The sequence below is a fragment of the Neovison vison genome, chromosome 13, assembly GCF_020171115.1.
Source record: "Neovison vison isolate M4711 chromosome 13, ASM_NN_V1, whole genome shotgun sequence".
NCBI classification, from domain to species: Eukaryota; Metazoa; Chordata; class Mammalia; order Carnivora; family Mustelidae; genus Neogale; species Neogale vison.
Genome location: NC_058103.1, coordinates 118,340,532 through 118,367,106, shown reverse-complemented (window position 1 = coordinate 118,367,106; position 26,575 = coordinate 118,340,532). Strand labels below are relative to the sequence as shown.

At 51.1% G+C, this 26,575-nt stretch overlaps 1 protein-coding gene across 1 annotated transcript in view; it reads left to right on the top strand.

The window, feature by feature from the left end:
* Positions 1-19,003, top strand: part of PSTPIP1 (proline-serine-threonine phosphatase interacting protein 1) — a 29,618-nt gene extending 10,615 nt beyond the window's left edge. Inside the window, exons 4-15 of the mRNA XM_044229755.1 lie at positions 750-784; positions 1,006-1,112; positions 3,400-3,462; positions 4,095-4,193; positions 4,911-4,956; positions 12,696-12,775; positions 13,367-13,465; positions 14,500-14,596; positions 15,028-15,118; positions 17,353-17,408; positions 17,614-17,738; positions 18,700-19,003. Of these exons, the coding sequence (XP_044085690.1) occupies positions 750-784; positions 1,006-1,112; positions 3,400-3,462; positions 4,095-4,193; positions 4,911-4,956; positions 12,696-12,775; positions 13,367-13,465; positions 14,500-14,596; positions 15,028-15,118; positions 17,353-17,408; positions 17,614-17,738; positions 18,700-18,831 (1,030 nt within the window). The 3' untranslated portion in view covers positions 18,832-19,003. The remainder of the gene's footprint in view (positions 1-749; positions 785-1,005; positions 1,113-3,399; positions 3,463-4,094; positions 4,194-4,910; positions 4,957-12,695; positions 12,776-13,366; positions 13,466-14,499; positions 14,597-15,027; positions 15,119-17,352; positions 17,409-17,613; positions 17,739-18,699) is intronic.
* Positions 19,004-26,575: the final 7,572 nt, after the last annotated feature.

Here is a 26,575-nt window from a genome sequence, read left to right as displayed (position 1 = left end):
GTCTGAAATTTGCATGTACCTGGGTGCCCTGTATTTTTCTCTGCTGTCCGGCAGCCCCATCCCTGGCATTCTCCCCCAGGGCTTCTCCCCCTTCTTGCTCTCCAAGGGCCCACATCTCTACTCCAGAACAGCCACGCTACTGCCTCCTGACTCCTCCTGAGAGGCTCTCTCAGGCACCCCCGCTCAGTGCACCCTATTGTATACTCCTCCTGGCTCACGTACTTGGGTACGCCCAGCATCCTGGGTCCGCTCTTGGAAATGTCACCACTGTGTGCCCGGCCACCCCAGCCAGGAACAGCGACAGTTTCTTGCTGTCCTCCCCCATACGTCCTGTTCTTCCTGCCCCACGTCTCTCTCCTCTGGTACCCCTGCCTGGCTTGCCTCTCCCTTCCAGCTTCTTCCAAACACCCTCCAGGCCACTTGCCTAAAGCCAGGTCTGTACCTGCGCTGTCCAGCTTCAGCTCGTCCTGATGGCCCTGGGTGAGGGAGGGAGAGTCCTGAAAACACAAAGCCCGGAGCATTGTGCCACAGCTAGGAGGTGTGATAGCTTTACCATTCCAGAAGAGGAATTCTGCCTTCCGGAAATCCCAGCTTGGTTCTGAGCGGTGGTCACTGTCTGGGTTTGGATCAGTGTGTGTGTGAGTGACCTAGAGCCTTCCCACCAAATGAAAAGTCCCTGGGCTGGGGGGTGGGGCACTTCCGTCCTGTCATGCCCTCCTCCCGCTGACCCTGGCCTGTCTGTTTTGCAGCTCCTTGAGGGCCTCCTTTGACTCCCTGAAGCAGCGTAAGTCCTGACTGTCCCCAACCCCAGGCTGCAGAATGACAGGACCTTCTGGGAACAGCCATGTCCCCATAGGTGGAGGTGGGGGGGGCGGGGAGGGGGCGGTGCTCAGGCTGCACAAAGGGCCCTAAGCCTAGTGGAGGATCTGGGGGGTGTGGGGCCGGTCTGGGCAGAAGTAAGTGTGTGCGTGGTTGAAGCTCCTCACCCCTGTGCTCTGCCCCCAGAGATGGAGAATGTGGGCAGCTCCCACATCCAGCTGGCCCTGGCCCTGCGCGAGGAGCTACGGAGCCTTGAGGAGTTCCGTGAGAGGCAGAAGGAGCAGAGGAAGAAGGTGAGGGGGGTGCTCGGGGGTGGGGCACCCTCACTGAGAAGGTTGTGGGGGATGGTCCCTCCAGACAGAGCCCAGGGAGGGTGGGAGACTCACTCTAGCCTTGGGGATGAGAGTGACTTGATGGTGAGAGGATGGCTGTGCACTGAGACGGGGCCCTGGAATCAGGGCCCACCATGCAGGCCTGGGAGCCCCACTGGGGGTCTTCCCCTGAGCTGTCTCATGCCAGGGAGAGGGAAAGGCATGGGTCTTCTTGATTATCCTCCTACAAGAGACTGTGGAGGATCACTGACAGTTTGGGGGTATCCAAAGGCGGTAGCCTGATTGGGGGAGTCGCCAGAAACTGGTCCTCAGCCCAAGGGTCAGGGCTGTTTGAGCAGGAGAAAGGCAGACTTGGCGGCTGGCCTTCGCAGCTGTTCTGCCACGCTGCCAGCCTGAGAGGGGCAGACAGAGCCTGTGGGGGGCTGCCAGGCCTTCCCTGGCATCCACAGGTACTTCTCACCTGTGGATGGGGCGTTGCTGTCCCTGCGCAGAGGACCTACATGGGAAGGAAGTAAGGTCCCCATCATGGGAGGTATGCAAGCAGAGTCTGGAGGTTCTTTCTCAGGGAAGCTACAGGGGTAGGGTGGGGGTGGGCTTGGTGACCTCAGTGTCCCAGGGCCCTTCCCAGGCCTGAGACTCTCTGAGTGGCTGAGCACTTGGCGGCTGGGAAGGCAGCTGGGTCCACGTGCGCACTCTCTCAATGTGATGAGGGTGACGCCCCAGGCAGGATGGGAGAGGCCAGCACACAGAAACACTTCTCGCTTGGAGGTGAAGGATCACTGCAAACTCTCCAGAGAACCGAGAAATGGAGAAATCCACACAACTGAGCTGTGAGGGGAAAGGCTTGCCTGCTGACGGCTGGAGCCAGACTGGGCCTGGGTGTCCTGAGCAAGCTCTTCTCCTTTTGTGCCTCAAGTTTCCCTCCTGCAGGCTTTGGGGACCCAGCCCTGGTCCAGCCACCCACCCCCTCGGTCTTCTCAGACAGGCTCCGGCTCTGATGAGTGGCTCTGACCACAGAAATCTAGTGTGGCTGCCCTCCCTGCCCACCCAGCCAGCCACCTCGGGGCCTCGGGCTTTCAGGATTCTAAATTTGGGTCCCTGAGCAGACAGCTGGTCTCTGAAGCCAGCCCCAGAGGCCAGCTCCACCTCGAGGTGCTGGAGCAGGTGGCCTCTCTGAAGCTGGGGCTTGCCTGCAGGGTGCAGAGCACCCGCTGAGGCAGCGAGGCCCCAGATTGCCTATTTTGAGTTCTCCTGTGGCGAGAGGGGGTGTTTCAGAGAGACGCCTTCCCCAGAGCGGCCAGGGCCCCCCCAAGTGAAGAACTGTGGGGTAGTCTGCAGGAACACAGCCTGGGCTCATGTGTATGCACCCGTGTGCATATGAACATGTGTGTGTGAGGGGGAGGGGGAGCGGGGGGACCCGCACTCGTGTGTGCCTGCCTGTGAGCAGCTGTGTCTCGTATGTGTGTGCCTGTATCTCTGTGACCCGCTGGCTTGCCGGAGGGCTCCCTGTCAGCCCTGTCCCCACTGAGACCCGAAGCAGAGCCAGCCCCGGTCCTCCTTACACCCTGATCTCTGTCACAGCTCCTTTCAGTCTCTGCCTGAACAAGAAGCCTGAGAGGTGAGGTCAGGGTGCACTGGCCTTGTGTGCCCACAGGTGGCAAAAGTTTGGTGGCAGGGGTGTGTGTTCCCCTGTGTGAACAGGCCCATGGCTGTGCACAGGGACGTGCAAGAGTATGCTTGTGTGTCCTTGTGTGTGGTGTGTGGACGTCCTGTGAATGCGCACATGAGGGCCTACATGTGCAAGTGTGTGCAGTGGGGACACTGGGGACCTGTTAGTGTGTACTTCTGTGTGTGTCATGTGGAGCTTGGCATGCCTGTGCCAGAGTGTGTACACAGTGAGGCAGAACACAGTGTACAGAAGCCACGAGGGGGTCTCTGTGAGTGTGTGTGTCTGTGTGCGTGCATGTGTGCGTGTGTGCAGGGTGGGTATTCCAGGGACAGAGACCAAGTCTTGGCTGGAGTCTGAAGCAAAAAGTCGTGATGGACACATCCTGTCCTGGGCTCTAGTTTTCTGTCCTGAACAGAGATTGAGAAAGAGTGGGGCGCGGGAGAGAGGACTTCTTGTCACTGTCCCCTTCAGAGCCAGGAGGGGATGCTGTGCCTCATCCTGGGGCCACCCCATCCTCTTGGCCTAGGGGAGCATCCAGGTGCCACAGCGCCTCTGTTCAGAGCCCCATGTCCCCCACAGTACGAGGCTGTCATGGACCGGGTCCAGAAGAGCAAGCTGTCGCTCTACAAGAAGGCCATGGATGTGAGTGTGAGGGTGTTGGGCCTCGAGGCGTGGGGGACTTACGGTGCAGACCCCAGGAGCCCTGAGCTGGGCCTCTGGGACGGGGCTAGCCTCTGAGCACCTGTCCAACAACACACACCATGGCCGGTTGGGTGCTCCGGGATGCACAGGGAACCCAGGGCCCCTGTGGCTAGGCCCAGGCCCTGCCTTTGGGGGGCTTTGTCCCAGACAGTGGCCCACAGGATGATCTATGCTGTCAGTTGGGGACTCAGGGTGGAGGGACAAGAGACTGCTGAGCTGTGTCCCCTGGGACTCCAGCTGAGAGGGAGCAAAGGGGTTCTGCAAGAGGGGACAACACAGGCACAGGCCAGCATCACGAGGATGCATGGCATTTGGGGGGACTTGCTGGTGGTTTGATGGGACCATGTCTCTAAAGAGAATGCGGCCCTGGGCAGGGCCAGAGTCCCAAGGGGGGCAGGGCCTGGGAATAAAACTCCCTTCTCCGTCTCCCTTCTGGACCCCCAGACCCCTGTTCCTGGCGAGGAGGCGCCCACTCCACCCACAGGCCCCCGACAGGGAGAAGGGAGGCTGGGTTCAGGGACCCTCACTGTGGGCGCCCCTGCAGTCACACTTCTCCACCCCCTCCCACCCAGTCCAAGAAGTCATATGAGCAGAAGTGCCGGGACGCTGATGATGCCGAGCAGGCCTTCGAACGCATTAGCACCAACGGCCCCCAGAAGCAGGTGGAGAAGGTGCGTGGGGCCACTGAGGCCGCATGGTGTCACCCATACGGGGCTGGAACAGGGCAGGGAGGGAAGGAGGTGCCATAGACACCCCAAGAAAGGTCTGCAGCTGGGATATCTGCTCACTCCTCTCTGAACCTCCATCTCCTCATCTGCGAAAGGGGTTTCCTGGAGTCTCAGGGCATGGACAGGCACGGCCAGCTTAACTCTCACATAACCCATGGAGAGGGGCTCAGGAGACCCATGTCACAGAGGGGAAACAGGCCCTGAGACGGTGAATGACTTGTCCAAGGTCTCAGAGCCAGGAAGCAGTGGAGAAAGGATGCACACCCAGGTCATCAAGCGCCCAAGATCTTGACAGCTCTGGCCTCTGGACCGGGGTGGGCTGCCAGAGATAACAGGGCCCAAGAGTGCATTTCACCCATTGCACAGACAGGAAAGCTGAGGCCCAGAAAGAGCAGGGGCCTGAGGGTGAGTTAGGGACAGCAAGTTGAGGCTACATGCTTCTGTTTTTATTTTTTTGTATTGGATCTTTTTTGATTGTGGTCCTCTGTGGGGTGAGGCTGAAGTTAATGGTGGGACGTGCCCACAGTTGGCTGCTGAGTGTCCTCTTGGGTGGCTCAGGAAGGCTGGGACAGAAGCCCTTCAGAGCCCTCCACCCCCCGGGGAGACTGGGCCCCCGAGGGCTGGGGCCCGCTCAGCTCTGCTTTCCCTCTCTCTCTTCAGAGCCAGAACAAGGCCAAGCAGTGCAAGGACTCAGCCATGGAGGCAGGTACGTGACACTGCTTGCTTCCTCTGACCTGGGAGGGTGGTCAGACAGGCCTGCCCCCGCACTCTTTCCTCGCCCTGGGGACACACACAGACACATGACTCCACAGAGGCACACGCTCACCACTATCACATAATCATGCGAGTGAAATAAAGACATCCGTGTTCTTGGGGCTGTGTGTGTTTCAACTACTCTACTTAACAACCCTATGAGGTGGCTGCTATTGCTCTCTCCCTTTTAAGTTTTTAACAAGCATAGTTGGCGTATGATGTATTAATTTCAGATGTACAACATAGTGAATCGACAATCATAAGCATTAGGTAGAGCTCACCACGATCTATGTGGTTGCCACCTGTCACCGTGCAGTTATTACAACGTTACTGACTCTGTTCCCTAGGCTATACTTTTCATCCCTGTGATTCATGTAATTTATTAATGGATTAATGTAATTTATTAAGTTTATAGCTCTTCATCCTCTTCCCCTATTTTGTTCGTCCTCCTAGCCCCTTGCCTTCCAGCAACCACTAGTTCTCTATTCTTATGATTCTGTTTCTGTTTTTTGTTGTTTCATGTTTTGGATTTCACACATAAAGTAAAATCATACGGCAGTTCTCTTTCTCTGTCTGATTTATTTCCCTTGACATCATGCCCTCTAGATTCATCCATGTTGTCATGAATGGCAAGATTTCATTCCCTTTTATGGCTGCATAGTATTCTGTTGTGTATATATACTACTTCTTTATCCATTCATCAGTTGATGGACACTCAGGCTGCTTCCGCATCTTGGCTATTGTAAATAATGCTGGAATTAACATAGGGGTGCATGTATCTTTTCCAATTAGTGTTTTCATTTTCTTCAAGTAAATAGCCAGAAGTAGAATTACTGGATTGTATGATAGTTCTGTTTTTAATTTTTTGAGGAATCGCTGTACTATTTCCCATAGAACTGTACCAGCTTGCATTGCCACCAATAGTCCAAGAGGGTTCCCTTTCCTCCACGTCTTCACCAGCACTGGTTGTTTCTTGTCTTTTTGATCCTAGCCATTTTGACTAACATAAGGTGATATCTCACTGGTTTTTATTTGCATTTCCCTGATGATGAGTGATATTGTGCATCTTTTCACGTGTCTATTTGTCATCTGTATGTCATTTTGGAAAAAAGTCAGGTCTTCTGCCCACTTTTAAAATCAGATTGGGTCCCCCCCGCCTCTACCACCAAGATTTATTTATTGACTTTAGAGAGGGAAAGAGAATGCATGGCGGGGGGCATCAGGAGATGGAGAGAGAAACTCAAGCAGACTCTATGCTAAGCACAGAACCCAATGTGGGTCATGACCCAAGCTGAAAACCACAGTCAGACACTAAACTGACTGTGCCACCCAGCTGTCCCTGGGTTGTTTTGTTTTGAATGTAGAGTTGTATGAGTTCTTTATATATTTTTAATATTGTCCTTTGCCCATTCAGTTGGTTGTCTTTTCATTTTGTGGATGGTTTCCTTTGCTGTGCAAAAGCTTTTTAGTTTGATGTAGTTCCAATTGTTTACTTTTGCTTTTGTTTCCCTTCACTGAAGAAACAGCAGAAAAACATTGCTAAGGCTGACATCCAAGAGTTTACTGCCAAGGTTTTCTTGTAGGACTTTTATGGTTTTGGTTTCACATTTAGGTCTTTAATCCATTTTAGCTTGTTTTTGTATATGGTATAAGGAAGTCATCTGGTTTCGTTCTTTTGCATGCAGCTCTCCAGTTTTCCCAGTGCCGTTCATTGAAGAGCCTGTCTTTTCCCCATTGTATATTCTTGCCTCCTTGTCATAGATTAATTGACCATATAAGCAGGCGTTTATTTCTGGGCTCTCTATTCTGTTCCACTGACCTATGGATCTGTTTATGTGCCAGTACATGTTTTGATTAGTATAGCTTTGTAGTATAGTTTGAAATCTGTGATTGTGATACCTCCAGCTTTGCTCTTCTTTCTCAAGATTGTTTTGGCTGTTCAGGGTCTTTTGTGGTTCCATACAAATTTTAGAATTTATTCTAGTTCTGTGAAAAATGTTGTTGGTGTTTTGATAGGGATTGTACTGAATCTGTAAATTTCTTTGTGTAGTGTGGACATTGTAACAATATTAAATTGTTAGAAACCCATGAACATGGTATATCTTTCCATTTATTTGTGCTGTCTTCAATTTCTTTCATTAAGGCCTTCGTTTTCAGAGTATAGGTCTCTCATTTCCTTGATTAAATTTATTCCTAGGTATTTTATTCTTTTTGGTGCAATTATAAATGGGATTGTTTTCTTAATTTCTCTTTCCACTAGTTCATTATTGGTGTACAGAATCACAACAGGCTTCTGTATATTGATTTTGTATCCTGCAACTTTACTGAGTTCATTTATTAATTCTAATAGTTTTTTGGTGGGAGCTTTAGGGCTTTCTATATATAGTCTCATGTTATCTGTGAACAGTGACAGTTTTACTTCTTTCTTAGCAAATTGCATATTTCTTTTCCTTTTCTGATTGCTGAATAAATATGGGTGAGAAAGGATATCCTTGTTTTACTCCGGATCATAGAGGAAAAACTTTCAACTTTTCACTGTTAGCCGTGAATCAGGTCATATGATGGCCTTCATTATGTTGAAATATGTTCCCTCTAAACCCATTTGTTGAGAGTTTTTATCAGGAATGGATGTTGAGTTTTGTCAAATGGTTTTCCTGCATCTGTTTTTTTTTTTTTTCCTAGTAGCCTCTTATAATTCTTTGTTTTTGCAGTGTCAGTTGTAACTATTCTTTCATTTCTGATTTTGAGTCCTCTTTCTTTCTTGACGAATCTGGCTAAAAGGTTATCAATCTTGGTTATCAATCTTGTGTCTTTTCAAAGAAGCAACTCTTAGTTTTACTGTTCTATTAATCTGATCTTTTTTTTTTTTTTTGGTCTATATTTCATTTATTTCCACTCTAATCTTTATTATTTCCTTCCTTCTACTAACTTTGGGCTTTGTTCTTTTTTTTTTTTTTAGGTCCTTTAGATGTAAAATACATTGTTCATTTGAGGTTTTTCTTGTTTTGTGAGGTAGGCCTGTATTGGTATAAACTTCCCTCTTATAATTGCTTTGGTCACCTCTCAGAGATTCTGTAATGTTGCGTTTCCATTTTCATTCATCTCCAAGTATTTTTTGGTTTCCTTTTTGAATTCTTCATTGACCCATTGGCTGTTTAGTAGCATGCTGTTTAGCTTCCATGCATTTGTGGGTTGTTTTTTTTTTTTTCAGTTTTCCTCTTGTAATTGATTTCTAGTTTCATACTGTGATCAGAAAAGATGCTTGATAGTATTTTAATATTCTTAAATTTACTGAGCCTGGTTTTGTGGCCCAACATGTCACCCACCTGGGAGAGTATTCCATGTGCACTTGAAAAGAATATGTATTCTACTGTTTGGGGATGGAATCTTCTGTACGTATCTTAAGTTCATATGCTCTAAAGTGTCATTCAAAGACATCATTTCCTTATTGATTTTCTGTCTGGATCATCTATCCATTGATGCAAGTGGAGTTGGTCTCCTAATATTGTTGTTATTTATGTCAGTTTCTCCCTTTGTGTTTGTCACTATTTGCTTTGTATATTTAGGTGTCCCTATGTTGGGTGCGTGGATATTTACAATTGTTACATCCTCTTGTTGGACTGATACCTTTATCTATGTAATGCCCATCTTTGTCTCATTACAATCTTTTTGAAAAATCTGTTTTGTCTGATGTAAGTATTCCTACCCCAGTTTTGTTGTTGTTGATGCTTCCATTTGCATGGAATATCTTTTTCCATTCCTTCACTTTCACTCTGTATGTGTCTCTGGGTCAGAAGTGAGTCTCTTATAGGCAGTATTTGGATGGGTCTTATTTTTTTAAAAAAAGATTTTATTTATTTGAGAAAGAGAGAGCAAGACCAGTGGAGAAACAGAGGGAGAGGGACAAGTAGACTCCAGGATGAGTATGGAGCCTGATACAGGACTTGATCCCATGAGACTGAGATCATAACCTGAGCTGAAATCAAGAATCAAATGTTCAACCAAGTGAGGCACCAGGCACCCCTAGATAGGTGTTATTTTTTATCCATTGAGTTACCCTATGTCTTTTATTTTTTTTTATTTTTTTAAAGATTTTTATTTATCTATTTGACACAGAGAGATCACAAGTAGACAGAGAAGCAGGCAGAGAGAGAGAGGAAGGGAAGCAGGCTCCCTGCCGAGCAGAGAGCCCGATGCGGGACTCGATCCCAGGACCCCGAGATCATGACCTGAGCCGAAGGCAGCGGCTTAATCCACTGAGCCACCCAGGCGCCCTACCCTATGTCTTTTAAATCAAGCATTTTGGGGACGCCTGGGTGGCTCAGTTGGTTGGACGACTGCCTTCGGCTCAGGGCGTGATCCTGGATTCCCGGGATCCATGGGGAGTCTGCTTCTCTCTAACCTTCTCCTCGATCATGTTCTCTCTCACTGTGTCGCTCTCAAATAAATAAATAAAATCTTAAAAAAAAAATAAATCAAGCATTTTGTACATTTGTATCTAAAGTTACTATTGATAAGTATGTATTTATTGGCATTTTGTTAACTGTCTTCTGGTTGTTTTTATAGTTCTTCTCTTGCTCTCTTCCTTTGTGACTTGATAACTTTAGTGTTACACCTGGTTTCCTTTCTCTTTTTTGTGTATCTATTATAGGTTTTGGGTTTGTGGCTGTTATGAGATTTATATGTGACATTCTATGTATATAGCAGTTTATTCTTTGTTGATGGTCACTTAAGTTCCAACATGTTCTAAAATCACTGCAATTTTTACTCCTCCCTCTACATTTTATGTATGTCATAGTTTACATCTTTTTATTTTCCATATTCCTTGATTACTTTTTATAGATATAATTGATTTTACTACTTGTTTCTTTAAACCTTCATACTAGCTTGATAAGTGATTGATTTACTATTTTTACAATATGTTTGCTTTTACTAGTGACATTTCTTCCCTTTCACTTTCCCTTCCCTTCCCTTTCACTTTCTTGCCTTTTCTTTTACATTTAAGGAAAACCCTTTAACATTTCTTGTAAGGTCAGTTTGATGATGAATTCCTTTAACTTTTCTTTGAATGATAATGTTGCTAAGTAGAATGTTCTTTTTTTTTTTTTTTTAAGATTTTATTTATTTATTTGACAGACAGAGGTCACAAGTAGGCAGAGAGGCAGGCAAAGAGAGAGGAAGGGAAGCAGGCTCCCTGCTGAGCAGACAGCGCGATGTGGGGCTGGATCCCAGGACTCTGGGATCATGACCTGAGCCGAAGGCAGAGGCTTTAACCCACTGAGCCACCTAGGCGCCCCTAAGTAGAATATTCTTGATTTTAGGTTTTTAAATTTATTTTTAAAGTAATCTCTACATCTGGGATGCCTGGGTGATTTAATCATTAAGCATCTGCCTTTGGCTCAGTCATGATCCCAGGGTCCCGGGATTGAGCCCCGCGCCGGGCTCCCTGCTCTGCGGGAAGCCTGCTTCTCCCTCCCCCGCTCCCCTGGCTGCTGTATTTCCTCTCTCGCTGTGTCTCTCTCTGTCCAATAAATAAATAAAATCTTAAAAAACAAAAAAGTAATCTCTACATCCAATGTGGAGCTCAAACTCACAACCCCAAGATCAAGTCACACACTCCCACCAACTGAGCCAGTTAGACATCCCTTAAGTTGTTTTTTTCTTCTTTTCTGTCAGCATTTTATTCATATCACACCACTATCTTCTGGCCTGCAAAGCTTCTGCTGAAAAATCAGCTAGCAGCTTTATGGTGTCTTTTATATATAACTAGTTGCTTCTCTCTTGCTTTTAAGATTTCTTAGCTTTAAATTTGACCTCATAATGATTATTTGTTTTGGTGTGGTCCTCTTTGGATTTGTCTTGTCTTGTTTGGGGCTTTTTGAGATTACTGGACCTTGGATGTCTGTATTCCCTTCCCCAAGTTTGGGATGTTTTCAGCTATTATTTCTTCAAGTAAGTTTTCTGACCCCTTTTCTCTTTACCTTCTGGGACCCCTAAAATGCAAATTTTAGTACACCTGATGTCCCTTAACCTATGCTCATTTTTAAAATTCTTTTTTCTTCTTGCTATTTATCTTGGATATTTTCTACTACCCTATCTTCCTGATCAGTGATCTGTTCTTCTACATCCTCTAATCAGCTGTGGATTTCCTCTAGTGTATATATTTTTTAAGATTTTATTTATTTATTTGACATAGAAAGAGTGAGATCACAAGTAGGCAGAGAAGCAGGCAGAGAAAGAGGGGTAAGCAGGCTCCCTGCTGAGCAGAGAGCCCAATGCAGGGCTCGATCCCAGGACCCTGAGATCATGATCCGAGCTGAAGGCACAGGCTTAACCCTCTAAGCCACCCAGGTGCTAAAAATACACTAGAGTGTATTTTTCATTTCAGTTATTAAGTTCTTCAGCTCTGCTTGGTTCTTTTATTATATTTTCTATATCTTTGTTGAAGTTCTGAGTTCATCTACTCTTCTCTCAAGTCTGGTGAGCATTTTTATGACTGTTACTGTGAACTCTTTACCAGGAGATTGTTTATGTTTTGTTTTCTTTTTTTGAGGTTTTGTTTTATTCTTTCATTTGGAACATATTCTTCTTCTGTGTTTGTTTCTATGTATTAGGTAGGTCAGTTATGAATCCTGGACTTGAAAGTAGTGGTCTTATGTAGAAGTTCTCCTGTGGGGCCCAATAGCACAATCCTTTTTGTTCACTAGAATCAGGACTCCAGAGGTATCACCTGTGTGGGCTACATATACCCTCCTGTTGTGACTTGGCCTTGACTGTTGCAGGCTTGCTGGTGGGGAGGGCTGGTCACCGACCAGCATGGCTAGCTGACAGGTTTGGCTGCAGCCGCTGCAGGTGTGCTAGTGGGTAAGGTTAGCCCCTAGTGGCTTGGCCACACTGTAGCATCCCCCTTTTTAACAAATGAGGAAACTGACACACAGAGAGGTAAAGTAATTTACCTAAGGTCACACAGCCAAGAAGTGGTGGTGACTGCATTTCAGCCCAGGCTCTCTGGCTCCAGAGCCCAGGACTTTCACAGCCCTGCCATCACGGGAGACAGACACACTCACCTCACACAGTCTTCTCTAGATCTCTTTCTCTTCTATTTTTCACCTGATGCCAGAACCCCTCCCCCCAACACCCTTTGTCTCTGTTGGCACACCTCCTAGTCCAGAGAGCTCACCCCCACTCTCCCTGGAAAAGCTCTCCTTTCTGCTCTGCCTCTCCCAGGACCCAGCTTCTCCCTTGGCTGGCAGATAGGTGTCCTTCAGATTTCTGGGAATGGAGGTCATGGCCAAACCTGCTGGGTTCCATTCCCGCAGCTCCCATGCTCCTACCTTCAGTGCTGCCTTCTCCAGGCCTCACTTTCCCATCTACAAAGGGTGAGGGGGTGGGACCCAGGGATGGCAAGAGGCCTGAACTCTGATCTTGAGGGATGGGCTCGAGTGCAGCACTGGGCAGCTCAGAGCACAGTGGGAAGTGAAGAGTCACCTTCAAAAGACCAGTACCAGAATAGGCATCCATAACAGGCATTCAGATGAGGCACCACAAGCCAGGGCAGGTCTGCAGGAGTAGGGGGCACTCCAAGGATCTGGAGGGCACTCTGTACATACAGGGGCACTATAGGAGGAAAGGGGTAGCGGTCGGGGAGTGTGCCTGGGCCTTGGCCTCCTTGAGAACCACCTGTGCTTTCAGAGCGAGTGTACAAGCAGAACATTGAGCAGTTGGAGAAGGTGCGGGGCGAGTGGGAGCAGGAGCACCGGACCACCTGTGAGGTGAGTGACCTCGGGCACGGAGCCTGTTTCCCCAGCTGCAAAATGGGAAAGATGTTCATTCCTCCAGCTGCTTCATGGGGGAAAGAAGGCAGTGGTGGGAGGAAGGCCTCATTCCCTCATTCACCCATCTACTCTCTTCCCAGGCCCCGTGCTGGGTCCATGTTTCTGGGAACTCACCATCTTGCTTTGTGCCCTGGGCCCTTTTGTTATAGGCAGGCATCCCTCCCCCTTTTTTTTGCTGAAGGCAAAACTGAGGCTCAGACAAAACTCATAGCTTCTCTGGGTCCTATTGGTAGACAAGGCCTGGGACACAGGCTTCAGGGCTCCGGGTCTAGTGCTCCTCTTACAACACTCCCCAGGACTTTTTCCAGTGTGTGGTGGAGCCTGGAGGGAGGGTGAGGGCAGGAACCAGAAGCCTCAGGCTTCTGAGGTGGGGATGGGGATCCCTCAAGAAGGGTGTTTCCTTTGGACTCGCTTTCAGCAGAGCAGGGTGTAAGCTAGTCAGCACCAGCTGGGTCGAGCAGGGCCCAGTCTGGCCTGGCCCTGAAGCCCTTCCTCACTTCTCACTTCCATCCTGCCTCCACCTCCCAGGCCTTCCAGCTGCAGGAGTCTGACCGACTGACCATCCTTCGCAACGCCATGTGGGTGCACTGCAACCAGCTGTCCTTGCAGTGTGTCAAGGATGATGAGGTGGGGGGGGGCATGGGCAGGGAGGGGCAGGGAGTAAGCCGGGGGTAGGGTGTGAGGGGAGGCAGCCTGCAGACAGCAGCATGCCTGGGTCCATCTGAGTCCATCAACAAGCACTCAGGGTCCCAAGGACAGGGGCTTGGTGCAGGGCCCCGGCTTCCCTATCTGGAAGGCTGCTTCAAGGGTTGCCCGGGCATCTGCCTCCTTGCTTACCCTGCTCCATGGTCCTTGGCTCTGCTTTCAGGGCTGCAGAGTGCCTGTTCCCCCTGTTGGGGTCGGGGAGGCCAGTGGACACTGCCTTTCAGAGATTTGCAGAGGCTGGAAGGCCCTGGGCAGCTTACTCCACCTGGTACTTGCAGGAGTCCCTCCTCGGCCCCTAGTCCCTGTGGGGTGTCCTGGTTCCCCTTACTGCACTCTACATGCCAGGAGTGTCAGGGGGGTTCCCCCAGGAAAGAGGGGCTGCCACTTCCACACCGGGGGCTCTGACCTCTGTTAATGCAGCCTGAGAGCCATGAGCTCTCTTCTGAGGTAGTTGGGACTTCCTGATGCCCACTGCTGTTCCTTGCCTGACCCCTTCTGCCCATGGACTGCGGGGTTTGGAGTTTTCCCCCCTGAAAATGACTTGAGCCCACCTGGTGGCCTCCTAAAGAAGGAGTGTGGGCTTTGGATCCTGTCAAATGAAATCCAGTCTGGCTGCACTGAATTCTTGCTCTGGGACGTTGGGCAAGACACTTGCCTTGTTTCCTTGTCTGTGAAGTGGGGAAAGCGGTGTCTACTTCTGAGGGCAGGAGAGAGGGACACCCCTCGCACAGGACCTTGTGCACAGCTAGTGTTTAGGAACGAGGAGAAGCTGGCAGCCAGGGCTCTGACCCCTCATGCCATGGTGCCTAAATGCAGGCACTGAGCTGTGCACACAAGGCCCGAGAGGAGGCTGGTGGGATGGGGGTCCCTGGCCAGAGTTCAGGCCCACTGAGGAGCAGGACTTGGACGAGGGTGGGCATCAAAGACCCTCAGCATCTGCTCTTCCCCAACCCCAGCTCTACGAGGAGGTGCGGGTGACACTAGAAGGCTGCAGCGTGGAAGCCGACATCGATGGCTTCATCCAAGCCAAGAGCACAGGCACTGAGCCCCCAGGTGAGGCCCAGCCCGCAGGCAGCACAGCCGCTGGGGCCAGCCCCATCTGTCCCAAGGATGCCTGGCCCCCAACTGAGCCTCCCCTGCTGGGACAAGACAGGGCAGCTCATAGCTCACTTCTGGGTGAAGAAGACTTGGCAGACCCAGAGGAGGGGTCAGGGACGATGCAGGCCCCTGGCTGGGTTCCTTGCCTGCCGCAACACTCAGAAGGGGGAGTAGGGATGGGGATCCCTCTTAGAACCTCTTTGGTTCCATGTCTCATAGAAGTGAGAGAGGCCCCTTCCCCTGCCCGGAGGCAGCCTTGGGCCAGAATGGGAAAGTGGGGCCTCAGTCTGGGTCTCTGGATGGGGACAAGTTGCAGTATCAGGTGGCACAGGTCCTGCCTGCCCTGTCCTCGGCCACCGTGGGCCTCACCAGCTTGCTGCCCACAGCTCCTGTGCCCTACCAGAACTACTATGATCGGGAGGTCACCCCGTCGTCAGGCAGCCCTGGCGTCCAGCCATCCTGCGGCATGATAAAGAGGTAAGGAGCCTGATGGGACTGGGGAAGCATCAGGAAGAGGGTCTAGCCTTCCCACCTGCAAGTGGCTCTTCCACATGTATTTATGGAGCTCCTGCTGTGGACCTGGTGCTGTGTTAGGTCTTGGGCACTCTGGGGACGAGACAGACTCAATGTGGCTCATGATACCTGCAGCCCAAGGGGTTCCAGACATTAAGCAAATAATCACAGCCCACTACTCACCAGCGACTGTGCTTGGAGCTCCAGGGAGGCCCCAGGCTGGCTTCCATGTCCCTCAGGCCCAGCTGCTATCCTGGGTTGGTGCCCTGGACAGTCACGCTGCAGTGGTGACACTCTCCAGCTGGGGCAGGACCAGGGCACAGGAGCAGGGCCGAGATTCTTGGGAGAGTTCCCTGGGCTTCTCAGGGCCTCTTCTCTGGCCTGGCTGCAGAGGGCCCTCGTACCATGCGTCACTGTGTCACCTGCACAAGTCACTTGCTTTCTCTAGATCCGGAGCCCGTGAGTTGTTTGCATCAGACTCAGAACCTAAGGGCTCTCTTGGTTCAGGCCTGGCGGGCGCAACGGTGACAGCCCACTGAGAGCACTACAGCCTTCTCAGGGAGCCCTCCAGCAGCCAGATTCCCGAGGGGGCCGTGTGCCCTGTCGCTGGGGATCTGAGAGCATCTGTGGGTTTTATGTGTACCTGCGCCCCACTCCCACTCTGAGGCCCCTGTGATGCCCTCTCTCCATCCAGCCTCATGCAGAGAAGGCCCAGCCTGCAGGTGGTGGGGAAGGATGAGGATGGGCTGATGGGTCCCCCAGCCCTAGGAGGACAGCTTTCTCCTGAGGCCTCAGGAACCCTGGAGCCTTCCCTGGAGGCCGCCTCTGGAGGCAGAGGTCAACCACCCGTGCTCAACAGGAAGCCCAGCGTGCCCCTCCAGGAACTGTGAGGAGCCAATGACCCCAGGAGGAGGGCAGCCCCCCCACCATCTTACCTGGTGGAATCGTGGGGGACTTGGGCCTCCTTGCAGCCCTGGGGAGAACCTGGAGCTCAACAAAGATGGTCATTTAAACGACTGGATGGAAGAGCTCATCTGGGCGGTGTTGAGAAAGGGGTGCCTTCCTGAGGACGACAGAGAGGGATGCCCAACTGGGTGGAGGGGGCCTGGCCCCTGGCAGGATGGGCAGGGGCCACTACAGGGGCCAGCTAGAAGCCAGGCTCAGCGGGGGAGGGGTGTGCAGCAGCCGGGAAGTGCCTAAAGGAACTGGTGTCATGGGGTTAGATAATTCTAGAGAAATGGGCAGTCGGGGGGGCCCACGATCTCTGCTCCTCCCAGTCACGGCCCGCTGGCTTTTACCCTGACTCAGTGGCCCAAGGCGCAGGACTATGCCACTGCTGTTGCAGCTGCCTGGCCTGGGGCCCATGTCTCCATCCTGGGCATGTGTGTCCACTTCCAGGCCCGGGCCTCATTTGTGGGGGTGGGATCACTGAGTGTCCCCACCTGTGGGAAAGGCCCTTTGTGCCCCAGGTAGCACTCCAGGACAGTCTCCCACAGTACCGAGCCACACTCAGGGCCCCTTGGGGTCTGGCCTGGTCCCTATTCTAGTCTCGTCTCCGACACCCCCAGATGGGCCCACTCCGCAAACTCCTCCACCCATGCGGAGCTCCCCCTGCACTGCTGCCGCTCACTGGCCAACACTTGTGCCATCTCCCTGGTAAAGCTCTTTCAGGACTTGGCTCGACCCCACCCGGAAGCCTTTCCTGAAGCTGGGAATAGCATCAGCCTTGACTTATGTAGCCCTCAGCACTGCCTGCTTCGTGGGGTAGCCACATCTGCCTCCCCACCGGTGCACGGAGTGTCTGCTTCTTGCTTGTTCTGTTCTTTTATTCAACAAAACTTCATGACTCCCGCTCAGCCCAGGCCTGAGCCAGGCACAGGGGAAGGGGTGAACTACCCTGGCACTGCCTCGTGTGGACACTGGAGTCCCTAGGTTGCACGGTCAGGGAGTGGCTGGGCTGGCCGGGTCACGGTGGAGTGCAGGGAGATAGGATTGGCTGGGTCCAGGCAGGAGAAGGTCCCAGGGGGGCACGGGTGGGCTGAACTCTGAGGGGACCACCCTTGGGGGACCCTCTGGCCCGAGGGCACTCCATATTGCTCTGTTCCTGGGGGCCAGATGGCCCTAGCCCTGAAGCTTTGCGGGCCCCCTGCCTCATCCCCCTCCCTCCAGGGCCTACTCGCTTTCCTTCTTGTCCCCAGGTTCTCTGGGCTGCTGCATGGAAGTCCCAAGACTATATCACTGGCAGCTTCTGCAGGTGACTGGGGGTGACATGGGGGCTGCTGAACAACTAACCCCAGGGGAAAGGAGAAGACTCCTTATGGCATGGATGGGTTGTCCAAATGCTTTTGTGGGGGTGGCTGAGCCAAGCCTGGGGAAGCTCCATGCCAGGGGTGTCTCCGGGGATCACTGCCTCTGACGGGTGGGCTCCAGGCCTCTCATGCTGCTTTCCACCTCCACAGAGACCCTGACCCCAATGCCTGAACACAATGAGGTTGTCTACTCTTCCATCGCAGTGAAGGAGGCTCCAGGGCCCCCAACCCTGCCAGCCCAGGGATACAGGGTGCTCTATGACTACACGGCCCAGGTGAGGCCCTCACCCTCCCTTCCTCAGGCAGGCCAGGTATGCCTGAGTGTGGTCACACAGAGGCATGTGCCCTGGAAGTGTGCTGGGGTCTGTGCCCTTAGAACAGCAGCTGCCACTGTGTACCTGTGCTGAGCAAACGATGAAGGGTACGAGGGCCTGTGTCTGCCTAGGTGTGCGTGCAGGGGCAGGCGCGCTGATGGAGGTTGGGGCTACCTGCAGGAAAGGGTCTGTGGGTCAGCCTCTGTGCCCTCGGGTTGGGGCCATGGGTGCCAAGAACAGGCCACAGCCAGAATGAGGCCCTCAGCTGGGCCCGGGTTGGTTTTCCGAGGTCTGTGGGGACAGAGGATGGTCAGGGGCCACCGGGCAGCTGTACCAAGATCCTCGGGAGTACAGTCTGCTCCCTGCTTTGAGGTGAGGGTTGCAGAGCCCCCTCAGTCCACCCGGATCAAAGGAAAGCATCCCCTCGGGGCTACGTGGGCTGCACAGACTCCCAAAGTCTGGTCCTTGGCTGGCAGGGGGACAGGCCAAGAGAATGAGAGTGCGCTCGCATGGCAGGGGCTGGCTCACCAGCAGCGGGAAGGCTGCATGCGGTGGGCCTGGAAATGTGTGCAGCACAGTGAGCACACCTGACCCTGTGTCTGGAGCAGAGCTGGGGGATGGGCGCAGCAGGGGGCAAGTGGGGAGAAGCCCCAGGGTGAGGGACGCCTACAGTGACAAACCAGGGGGGTGAGAGGCTGAGTCCCACAGATACCCCACCCACTTTCTGTCTCCAGAGGCCACCCCGGCCCAGAGAGCAGCTTCGTCCTGTGGCTCCAAGAGGCCACATGTAGCTCTGAGGACTCTGCCCACCCAGGAGACAAGCTTGCATTTACTGCCTGGGGGGGGGGTGCCAACCAGAGCCCAGCCCCAGAGCCCCCAAAGCGGCCCTTCCAGCCCAACGCACTTTTGTTCTCTTGCCCAGAATTCTGACGAGTTGGATATCTCCGCTGGAGACATCCTGGAAGTCATCTTGGAGGGGGAGGATGGCTGGTGGACAGTGGAACGGAATGGGCAGCGCGGCTTCGTCCCTGGTACCTACCTGGAAAAGCTCTGAGGAAGGGGCAGCAGCCCCCACCTGGACCTGCCCTGCCTCTGGGGCCAGTGGTACCCCTAATCATTGCCCTGGCCTTGCTGGGGCCCCAGGATGGAGCCTGTCCCCCAGGATAGATGCTGGCAGCTCCCTGAGCTGTCTCTCCTGCAGGGAATAAAGGAGTGCATTTTTATTCCTTGGTCTGCAGGGGTCCCTTTTGCTCTTCTGCCCCCATGTCCAAATACCCCGACCAAGATGAGGTAAAGGAGTGAGGGAAGAAGTCTGGGGGTTGGGGGGACAGAGCTTACTTACTTTCAGTGTCCTCACGGAGGCCCAGTCCAGTCTGTCCTGAGGTCTGCTGGTGGGGAGAAGAGCCTGGCCCCAGTTTGGGAACTCCCAGACTGTGAGGGAGACACACTCACATGCGGGCAAATGGAGAAGGCTGCAGGGGTTGGGAGGACAGGGTGGGGCGATGAGGAAGGGCTCAGGAGACCTGCAATGGGGCACTAGCCTTCTTTGGGGCAGAGGAACTAAAAGGGGGTCTTGGAAGGGCAGCAATAGACAGGGCACAAAGAAGAGAAGAGCATCAAGGTGGGGTAAATATGGGCACACAGGGAGGAGATAGAAATGCCTAGAACATTCTGGGGATGAGCCAAGCTCAGTCTGGGAAGGAAACAGGCAGTGGGTCCCCTGGAGGTGAAGGGGCCATGGTGCAGAGTCCAGGAAGACAGGCTTAGCACCTTGGGTACAAGTGATCCTGTCGCCCACCCCCAGCTGAGGCACAGGGAAGCCACTGCAGCCAGTGCTGCAGACACGGCAAATCCCACCCAGGCAGGGGCTCCAGAGCCCATGCAGTCCAGCTCTGGGCCCTGCGGGGACGACTCCTCTTCTGTTCTACATGCTCTCAGGCCTTTCTCTTTTTTGGACCCAGGCCCCCAGAAACACAACTTCCACTGCTGGCCAAGGCCTGCCAAAGCCCTGCTCTGGCCACAGAAGGCTCCACCCTTGCTGAAGGTACTAGGATTAGGTGTGAGGGAGAGAACAGTATGAACTGATGGCTCCTCAGTCCTGGGTCTCCCCCTCACTCACCTGTGGGAGCCCAACACTGTCAGCACAAGGGGCCAGACTGCAGGGGCAGAAGGGGAACATGCCATACTTCTCCACTGCACACACCTTGAGAGATCCTGCTGAAGGGGTTACTGTCCCTTGCAGACCACCCTTCTCTAGAACTGTTCCTTTGCTTGCTCATTCGTAAGCCTCTGTGGTCTGCCCCATGTGAGAGCAAGAGGAGTAAAGCCTCAGTCCCTTGCTTTATTCAAGGAGCTCTGGACTCAGTCAAGAGACCAAGCAGCCCAGTAAGTTAATGACAGTACAGGAAACGTCCTGAGGTTGAGAGCAGTCATGAGACTGCTGAGAATAGGTGACCCAAGAAAAGCCAAGGAAACAGGGAGGCTATTCTGAGAGAGGAAAGGGGGTTCCTTTCTGCTCCTGCCTGGCTGCAGTAGCCCGCCCTGGGCTGAGAGAGGGTTTATGTGTGATGGAGAAGGAAGTGAGGGTCAGCACTGGAATCTCCAGGGTCCAGGACCAGAAGAGCCTCTGGAAGAATCTAATGTGACCTCCTGCACGATGCCTGCCTGCCCTGCCCAGGACGGGCACTGGACACCGGGTACGCCGTCAACGTCAATATTTCTGGCGACAGGCAGCTTGTGGCACCCACGAAAGCCCGCATGCCCAGGCAAACGTAAGTGCCACGGTAACAAAAATGAGGCCTCTGACCAAGGTCTGTACCAGGCAGAGGGCAAGGAGGGCCCCTTAAAGGGGGCTGTTCCCATGGCCCCTGTAGACTTCCAGCTGTGCCTCATCTTCCTCAGCTGAGCAAACAAGTGTGTGTGACTAAGCAAATATGGCACCTGGTGACAGAGGGGACAGGCTTTGTTCTTCTGGGAGGGAAAAGTGCCTTTGGAGTGTAGCCTCTCCACTGTCTCGGGCGTGGGCACCTCACGAGTCTATTAAGCAGTGAAAGGGTTGTTTCTGCCCAAGTACTACTCACGCTGGGGCAGGCAGGGGTGGAACGGCCCAAGGCGGCCCGGGGCAGGGTAGGCCCCTGGAAGCAGGACTCCAGCTGGCCCTTCGCTGGGTGTCACCCACCAGTGCTTCGACCACAGGATGTGTGGCAGATGGGGTAGGGAAAGGCTTTGGGTTCTGAGAAAAATCAGACTGAGGCTTAAATCCTTCTGAAAACATCCTTTTCCCTTGTAAGGCATATCCTACAAGAGAAGTGACCGAATGCCGACCCATCTGACGTTAATAAATAGGGATGTTCGGAAAGGAAAGTGTAATCTTATGCTTGGTCTTATACTCTGCGAAGGACAGAGTAGTCAGTGTATAAAAGCCTATGAAAATTCTTGCCTGGGATGGCCACGTATGAGACCTGACTGACCCTGTATTTGATAATGGGGGCAAAGGGGGCAAAGGGTGCTAAGATAAAGGGGTGACTTCAAAGAGCTCACTCATTCCAGAGAGGGATACACAGAAGCCATAATCCCTCCGACACAAGGCAGACAGCAAGCATGGTGAGATGGGAGCAGGCCCAGGCTACCCAACATAGAGGTGATGGTGGCTCGTCTGGGAAGTGACAATGGGGCTGCAGAACAATTCTGGAAGGACAAGGGAAGCAGATCAACAGGACTTGGTAACTTACAGGCTGTTAAGATAGAAGCAGGAAGAGGGGAAAGGAAGGAGGTGAGGAGCAACTTCTGAGCTGAACCAGGCCTTGAGGATGGACAGGTCCTCCCCAGGCAGAGCAGGAGGCAGAGAAGGGGTTAGCAAGCAGGGACAAAGCCTGAGCAAGGGCCCAGAAGAGGCAGGGCAGCCGAGAAGACTGCCCACCAGGGTCAGGTGATGTATGGGCAGCCAAGAGGTAAGAAAAAGAGAAAGTTAGGTATCAGTGCTTTATTTATCCTCTGAAAACACCTTGTCATCTTGATTGAGCATTCCATTCGACTGCATAGATTTTTAAAAAAACCTTTGGCCTAGATATTTATCTTCATCTCTCTGACAGGTGCTGCAGTGTCTACGGGCCCCAGAGGGCACTTGGGTAATGAGTGTTAGATAACAGAGCCTGCGCTCCAGTCATTCAGGGAGTGAGAGAATGGAACTGAAAGCAACTTGGGGGTCACAATTCATCCCAGGGAAAAAACCCACAAATGAATCTGAGTCAGATTCATTGCCTCTGCAGCATTCTCCACTCTGTGCACCAGGCGGGTCAGAGCTTCAGCGGCTATGAACCAATCAATGGACCAACAGCCCTCCCAGCAGAAGAGATGGTGCCAGACAAAGAGGGGGCTGGCATGTGTGTAATTGGGGGTACAAATAACTGCAGCCCTCTTCCCAACAGAGGGCTGCTCAGACAGATGGAGTAGGGAGGGTAGAGAATGGCCCCTGAAGTCAGAACATCAGGGTGGAGCCAGGCCCAGGCTTCCCTGTGTGCTCTTAGGCAAGCTGCCATTTCTCTGGACCACATTTTCATCATCAGTAATACAGGTGCAATAAGCCCTTTGTGTAAATTGCTAACCCCATAAAGCTCAAATTAGATAAAACCACTACCTAAAAGTCATTTTTAACAAAAAGGTCCACTACTTCTGAATCTTGGCTATAATCAACAGCAACCCTGGGCTTGGCATAACCATCCTCACACAGCATGCCGTCTGGAGAGCTGTGATTACACCAGGAAGTCCCTTCCAAAGGTGACAAGGAGTAAAGGAGAAGCAATCCATTATTTGGCCAAACAAGATGCACAGAGGCCCAACACCTAATTCCCACCACCTTCCCAGAGCTATTCCCAGGCCCTGCGACCTCAGCACAGGAGAACCAGCTCCTCTGGCTGAACCAGGATGTCTGCCTTGTTCCCATCCTGGCGTGTGAGGCAGCAGTATAAGCCCCGAACAAAACTGTCACCAGCAGGTGGACACCAGCCTCCACACGCTCTAAGGGATGACTTGGCTTTCAAACTGTGCCCAGCAAACCCTGCTGGAGGCCGACGGGAAGAGCGAGGGAGCCCCGCTCCACCTCAAGCCCTACTCATAGAGTTTACGTGGCAGACAAGCAGTGCAGTTACTAACAAGTCTTTTGAAAATGCTCATGCTTTGGCCTCGCCTTGGACAGACTGAAACCAATTCTCTGCCAGCTAAGTTTGAGCATAAATATTTTAAACATTCTCCTGGTGATTCTAATATGCAGCCAGGGATAAGAATCTTTCGCTAAAGGGCTCTTCAGCTTAAAAAAAGAGAAAAACAAAAATCATATTCTTATGGTACCACAGTGTCTTATTTCAGACATTCAGGGCCTACTATGTGCCAGGTACTGGGGATGCAAAGATAAACAATTTCTCTTCTATCCTATTATTATAACTTCCATACCTACTTTCCTTTCAGCAAATAAACTCAGGAGAGAAAGACCTGTGTGTGAGTCCATTTCCCCACCACTAGCGATGCATTCAGCACTGTCCAGAAAGGTGTTCAGTAGGTAAACCTTAGGGTGTTTCTACAAGGTCACAAACACCCTCGGGAGACCTCAGAGACACTGCAATAAAGAGTCATCCAGAAGATACAAACTGTTTTCAAGAACCACTGGATGCTGGACACAAGATGAATGTATCCGAAGTGCAGGTGTTCCTACATACCAACAATAACCAGTCAGGAAACAGATCAGGAAGATTAGCTCACACACCACAGCAGCACCAGGCACTGAATTTCACGGAAGAGTTTCCTAAGTAAACAGCCCTGTAAGGGAAAAAAAAAACCCACTGCTAACAACCTATCAAACTACGCAGATGACAGAAACTGGAAATCCAACAGACACAAATGATTGAGGCATCTTTGAAAACATCCTGGGCCTAGCTACTAGTCAAAAAATACATATTCTTATCTATCAGACTGGAAGAAAAATAAAGGCTGATAACACCCAAAGTGTCAACAAGGATAAAGGGAAATGCATTTTCATTTGCTAGTGGGAATATAAACCGGAATAACCTTTTTGGAGGGCAAGTGGATGTAGCTATGAAAAACCTTCACTGTGGCTTTTGGTCCAGAGTAAACCCACTACAAAGACCCCATCCCTGAGTCCATATAAAAATGCACAACATGGGCGATGTAAACGCTTTGGAACCAGAGAGAGGAGGTGGTTACACAATACCGTGAGTGTGCTAAATGCCACTGAACTGGGCACTTTAAAGTGGTTAAGTGAACACTATGTGAATTTCACCTCAATAAAGAGTTTTTAAAAACGAAAAAAAAAATTGAAATGACTCACAGTAGGTGTATGGAAGTGTTCACTGCAGCAAGGCTGGATTCCATCTGAATGCCCACTGTATGCTTGTTAAGCATGATACTAATATATCCATGGAGCTAACAAAAATGTCAGAAGTCTACATTCTGATATAGAGTATATACGATGTGGTGAAGAAGGAAAAAAGACCTTGTAGGACAGAATTCATATATTAGTGAAAAGCAAAACTAAACCCCACCACCAAATCTGGTTTCATTTATGTAAATAGTCTGGAAGGATACACACCATTGCTATACTTACCTACCTGTGGGTACGTTTTTCTTTATAGATACCTGTTATGATTTACGTTTTTTAAAAAACTGTTACTTTTGTAAAACAAACAAAAAAGGGGGGGAACAATTTTAAGAGTAAGACAAGCTCTGATAGGCTGAGAGGCAAAGACACCCCAGTAGTAATGAGCACAGGTTGGGCCAGGGACCAAGGCTCCTCAGAAACTGATTCCAGGACTGGGCACCAGGGGAACAAGAAGAGCCTGGAACATCTTATTAAGTCAGAAATTATAAAAATGTTCAACAAAAATGTCAGGACACAGAAAGCAACCTCAAGAGGCTCCCAGTGGCCAAATGTGGAACTATTTGAGAACCGATAACAAAACACAGAAGGAAAATAAGATCTTCTAGACCACTGGAAAAAATGGGAATCCATCAGTCCATAACAAATATAAACAGATATATAAAATAACTGGAGGAGAAGGGAGGGAGGACAGATGGTAAATAAGGAAGGAGTGCCAGAATGGAACAGTGTTTTACAACCATCACAGGAAAGATGAAATCTAAAAAATCTAAAACAACAATCATCAGAAGCAAGCCTGAATCAGGTCAGACTGCGATCCTCTAAACCACGAAGGAAGTTTGATGAGGAGCAGGAGAGTTAAACATTTCGTCTTACGGTAGAACGTCTTCAGAAATGGCCTAGGTTGTAACTCCACCCTTCAGAGTAGAAACCACCTTAACCAAGTGTGTCAACCTTGCCCTGCGTCTCCCTTCCTTGCCACGCTGGGACATTCCTCTTCGGCCAGCTAGCCAAGAGGGGCCTGTGACGAGGATGGCCCGGCTAAAGGAGACTGCGTTTCGGTCTGGCATGGGTGCCAGCAGCATTCTCCACAGTGCCAGCACTCTGCCCTCCTGGCTCGCTGCCAGGCACCTCCGGGCACTCTACCCTGCGGCACAGGGCAGGCGGCATGCTCCTGTCGGAGGCTGGAGCCACAGACTTGCAGGGCCCTGCTCTAAGTTTCCTAGTTCCTTGTCCTCTCTCTCTCTCGACCCTCTGGGTGGCAGCTGTTTCCTACTAAGCTGCTTTAGGGCGTTTTATTTTTTTTTTCCTTTAACCCTTTTTCATAGTTAACCAATCTTTACCACAGTCAGCAATCGTTTCTATCATTTCCTGTTTACACTTTCCCCCCCACTGGGCCCTGAATGCTACACCGGGTGATCAAAATGAACATCCCATCGTGGGCCAGATGACACTGTGTGCTCCCGTTGTTACACCCTGAGAGGACGCGTGACATGGATAGTGCTCCAGCCACCTGGAATGCAAAACCTAATCTAACCAAGAGGGAACATCCGATAAACCCAAAATGAGCAGCAGCATTTAAAAGAAGGGACTGTATTCTTCCAAAATGTCAATGTCATAAGATTAAAAGCTATGGCAATGTTCTAAATTAAAGGGGACCAAAGAGAAAGGACAGCTAACTATAACACCTGGTCCTTGACTGGATCCAGAACTGGCGGGGAAATGGTATAAAGGATGTTGTGAGGTCAAATGATACACAAATGGAAGGTTTAAGTATTGTATCAGTGTTCAATGTGCTCAATTAGAATATACTTATCCTTAGGACATACCCACGGAAGTACTAAAGGCCATGATACTGGTGCAGAGAGAGACAGCATATGCAAGAACACGAATGACAGGGTAAGCAGGGCAAAATGTGAATATGTCAATCTAAATGAAGGGTTTTGAGGCCGCCTTGGATGCATCATTCTTATTCTTGTAATTTTTCTGTAACTTTGAGATTATTTCCAAATAAAATTAATTAAAAAAAAATTTTTAAAAGCCAACAAGGGAGCGCTGGGGTGGCTCAGTGGGTTAAGATTCTGCCTTCGGCCCAGGTCATGATCTCAAGGTCCTGGGATCAAGCCCCACCATCAGGCTCTCTGCTCAGTGGGGTGCCTGCTTCCCCCTCTCCCTCTGCCTGCTGCTCTGCCTACTTCTGATCCTCGCTCCCTTTGTCAAATAAATAAATAAAATCTTAAAAAAAGAAAAAAAACTCAACGGGATATGGTAGCAGTTCTTAGCTTCACTGCTCTCTGGAAGCTCTCAAGGATCTGGGATCCAGGCATTTGTAGTTCCCAAAGTTCTCTAGGTGATTCCAATGTGCAGACAATGGTGGGGAAAGTGGCACAGCCTAAGGGCTCATCCATTT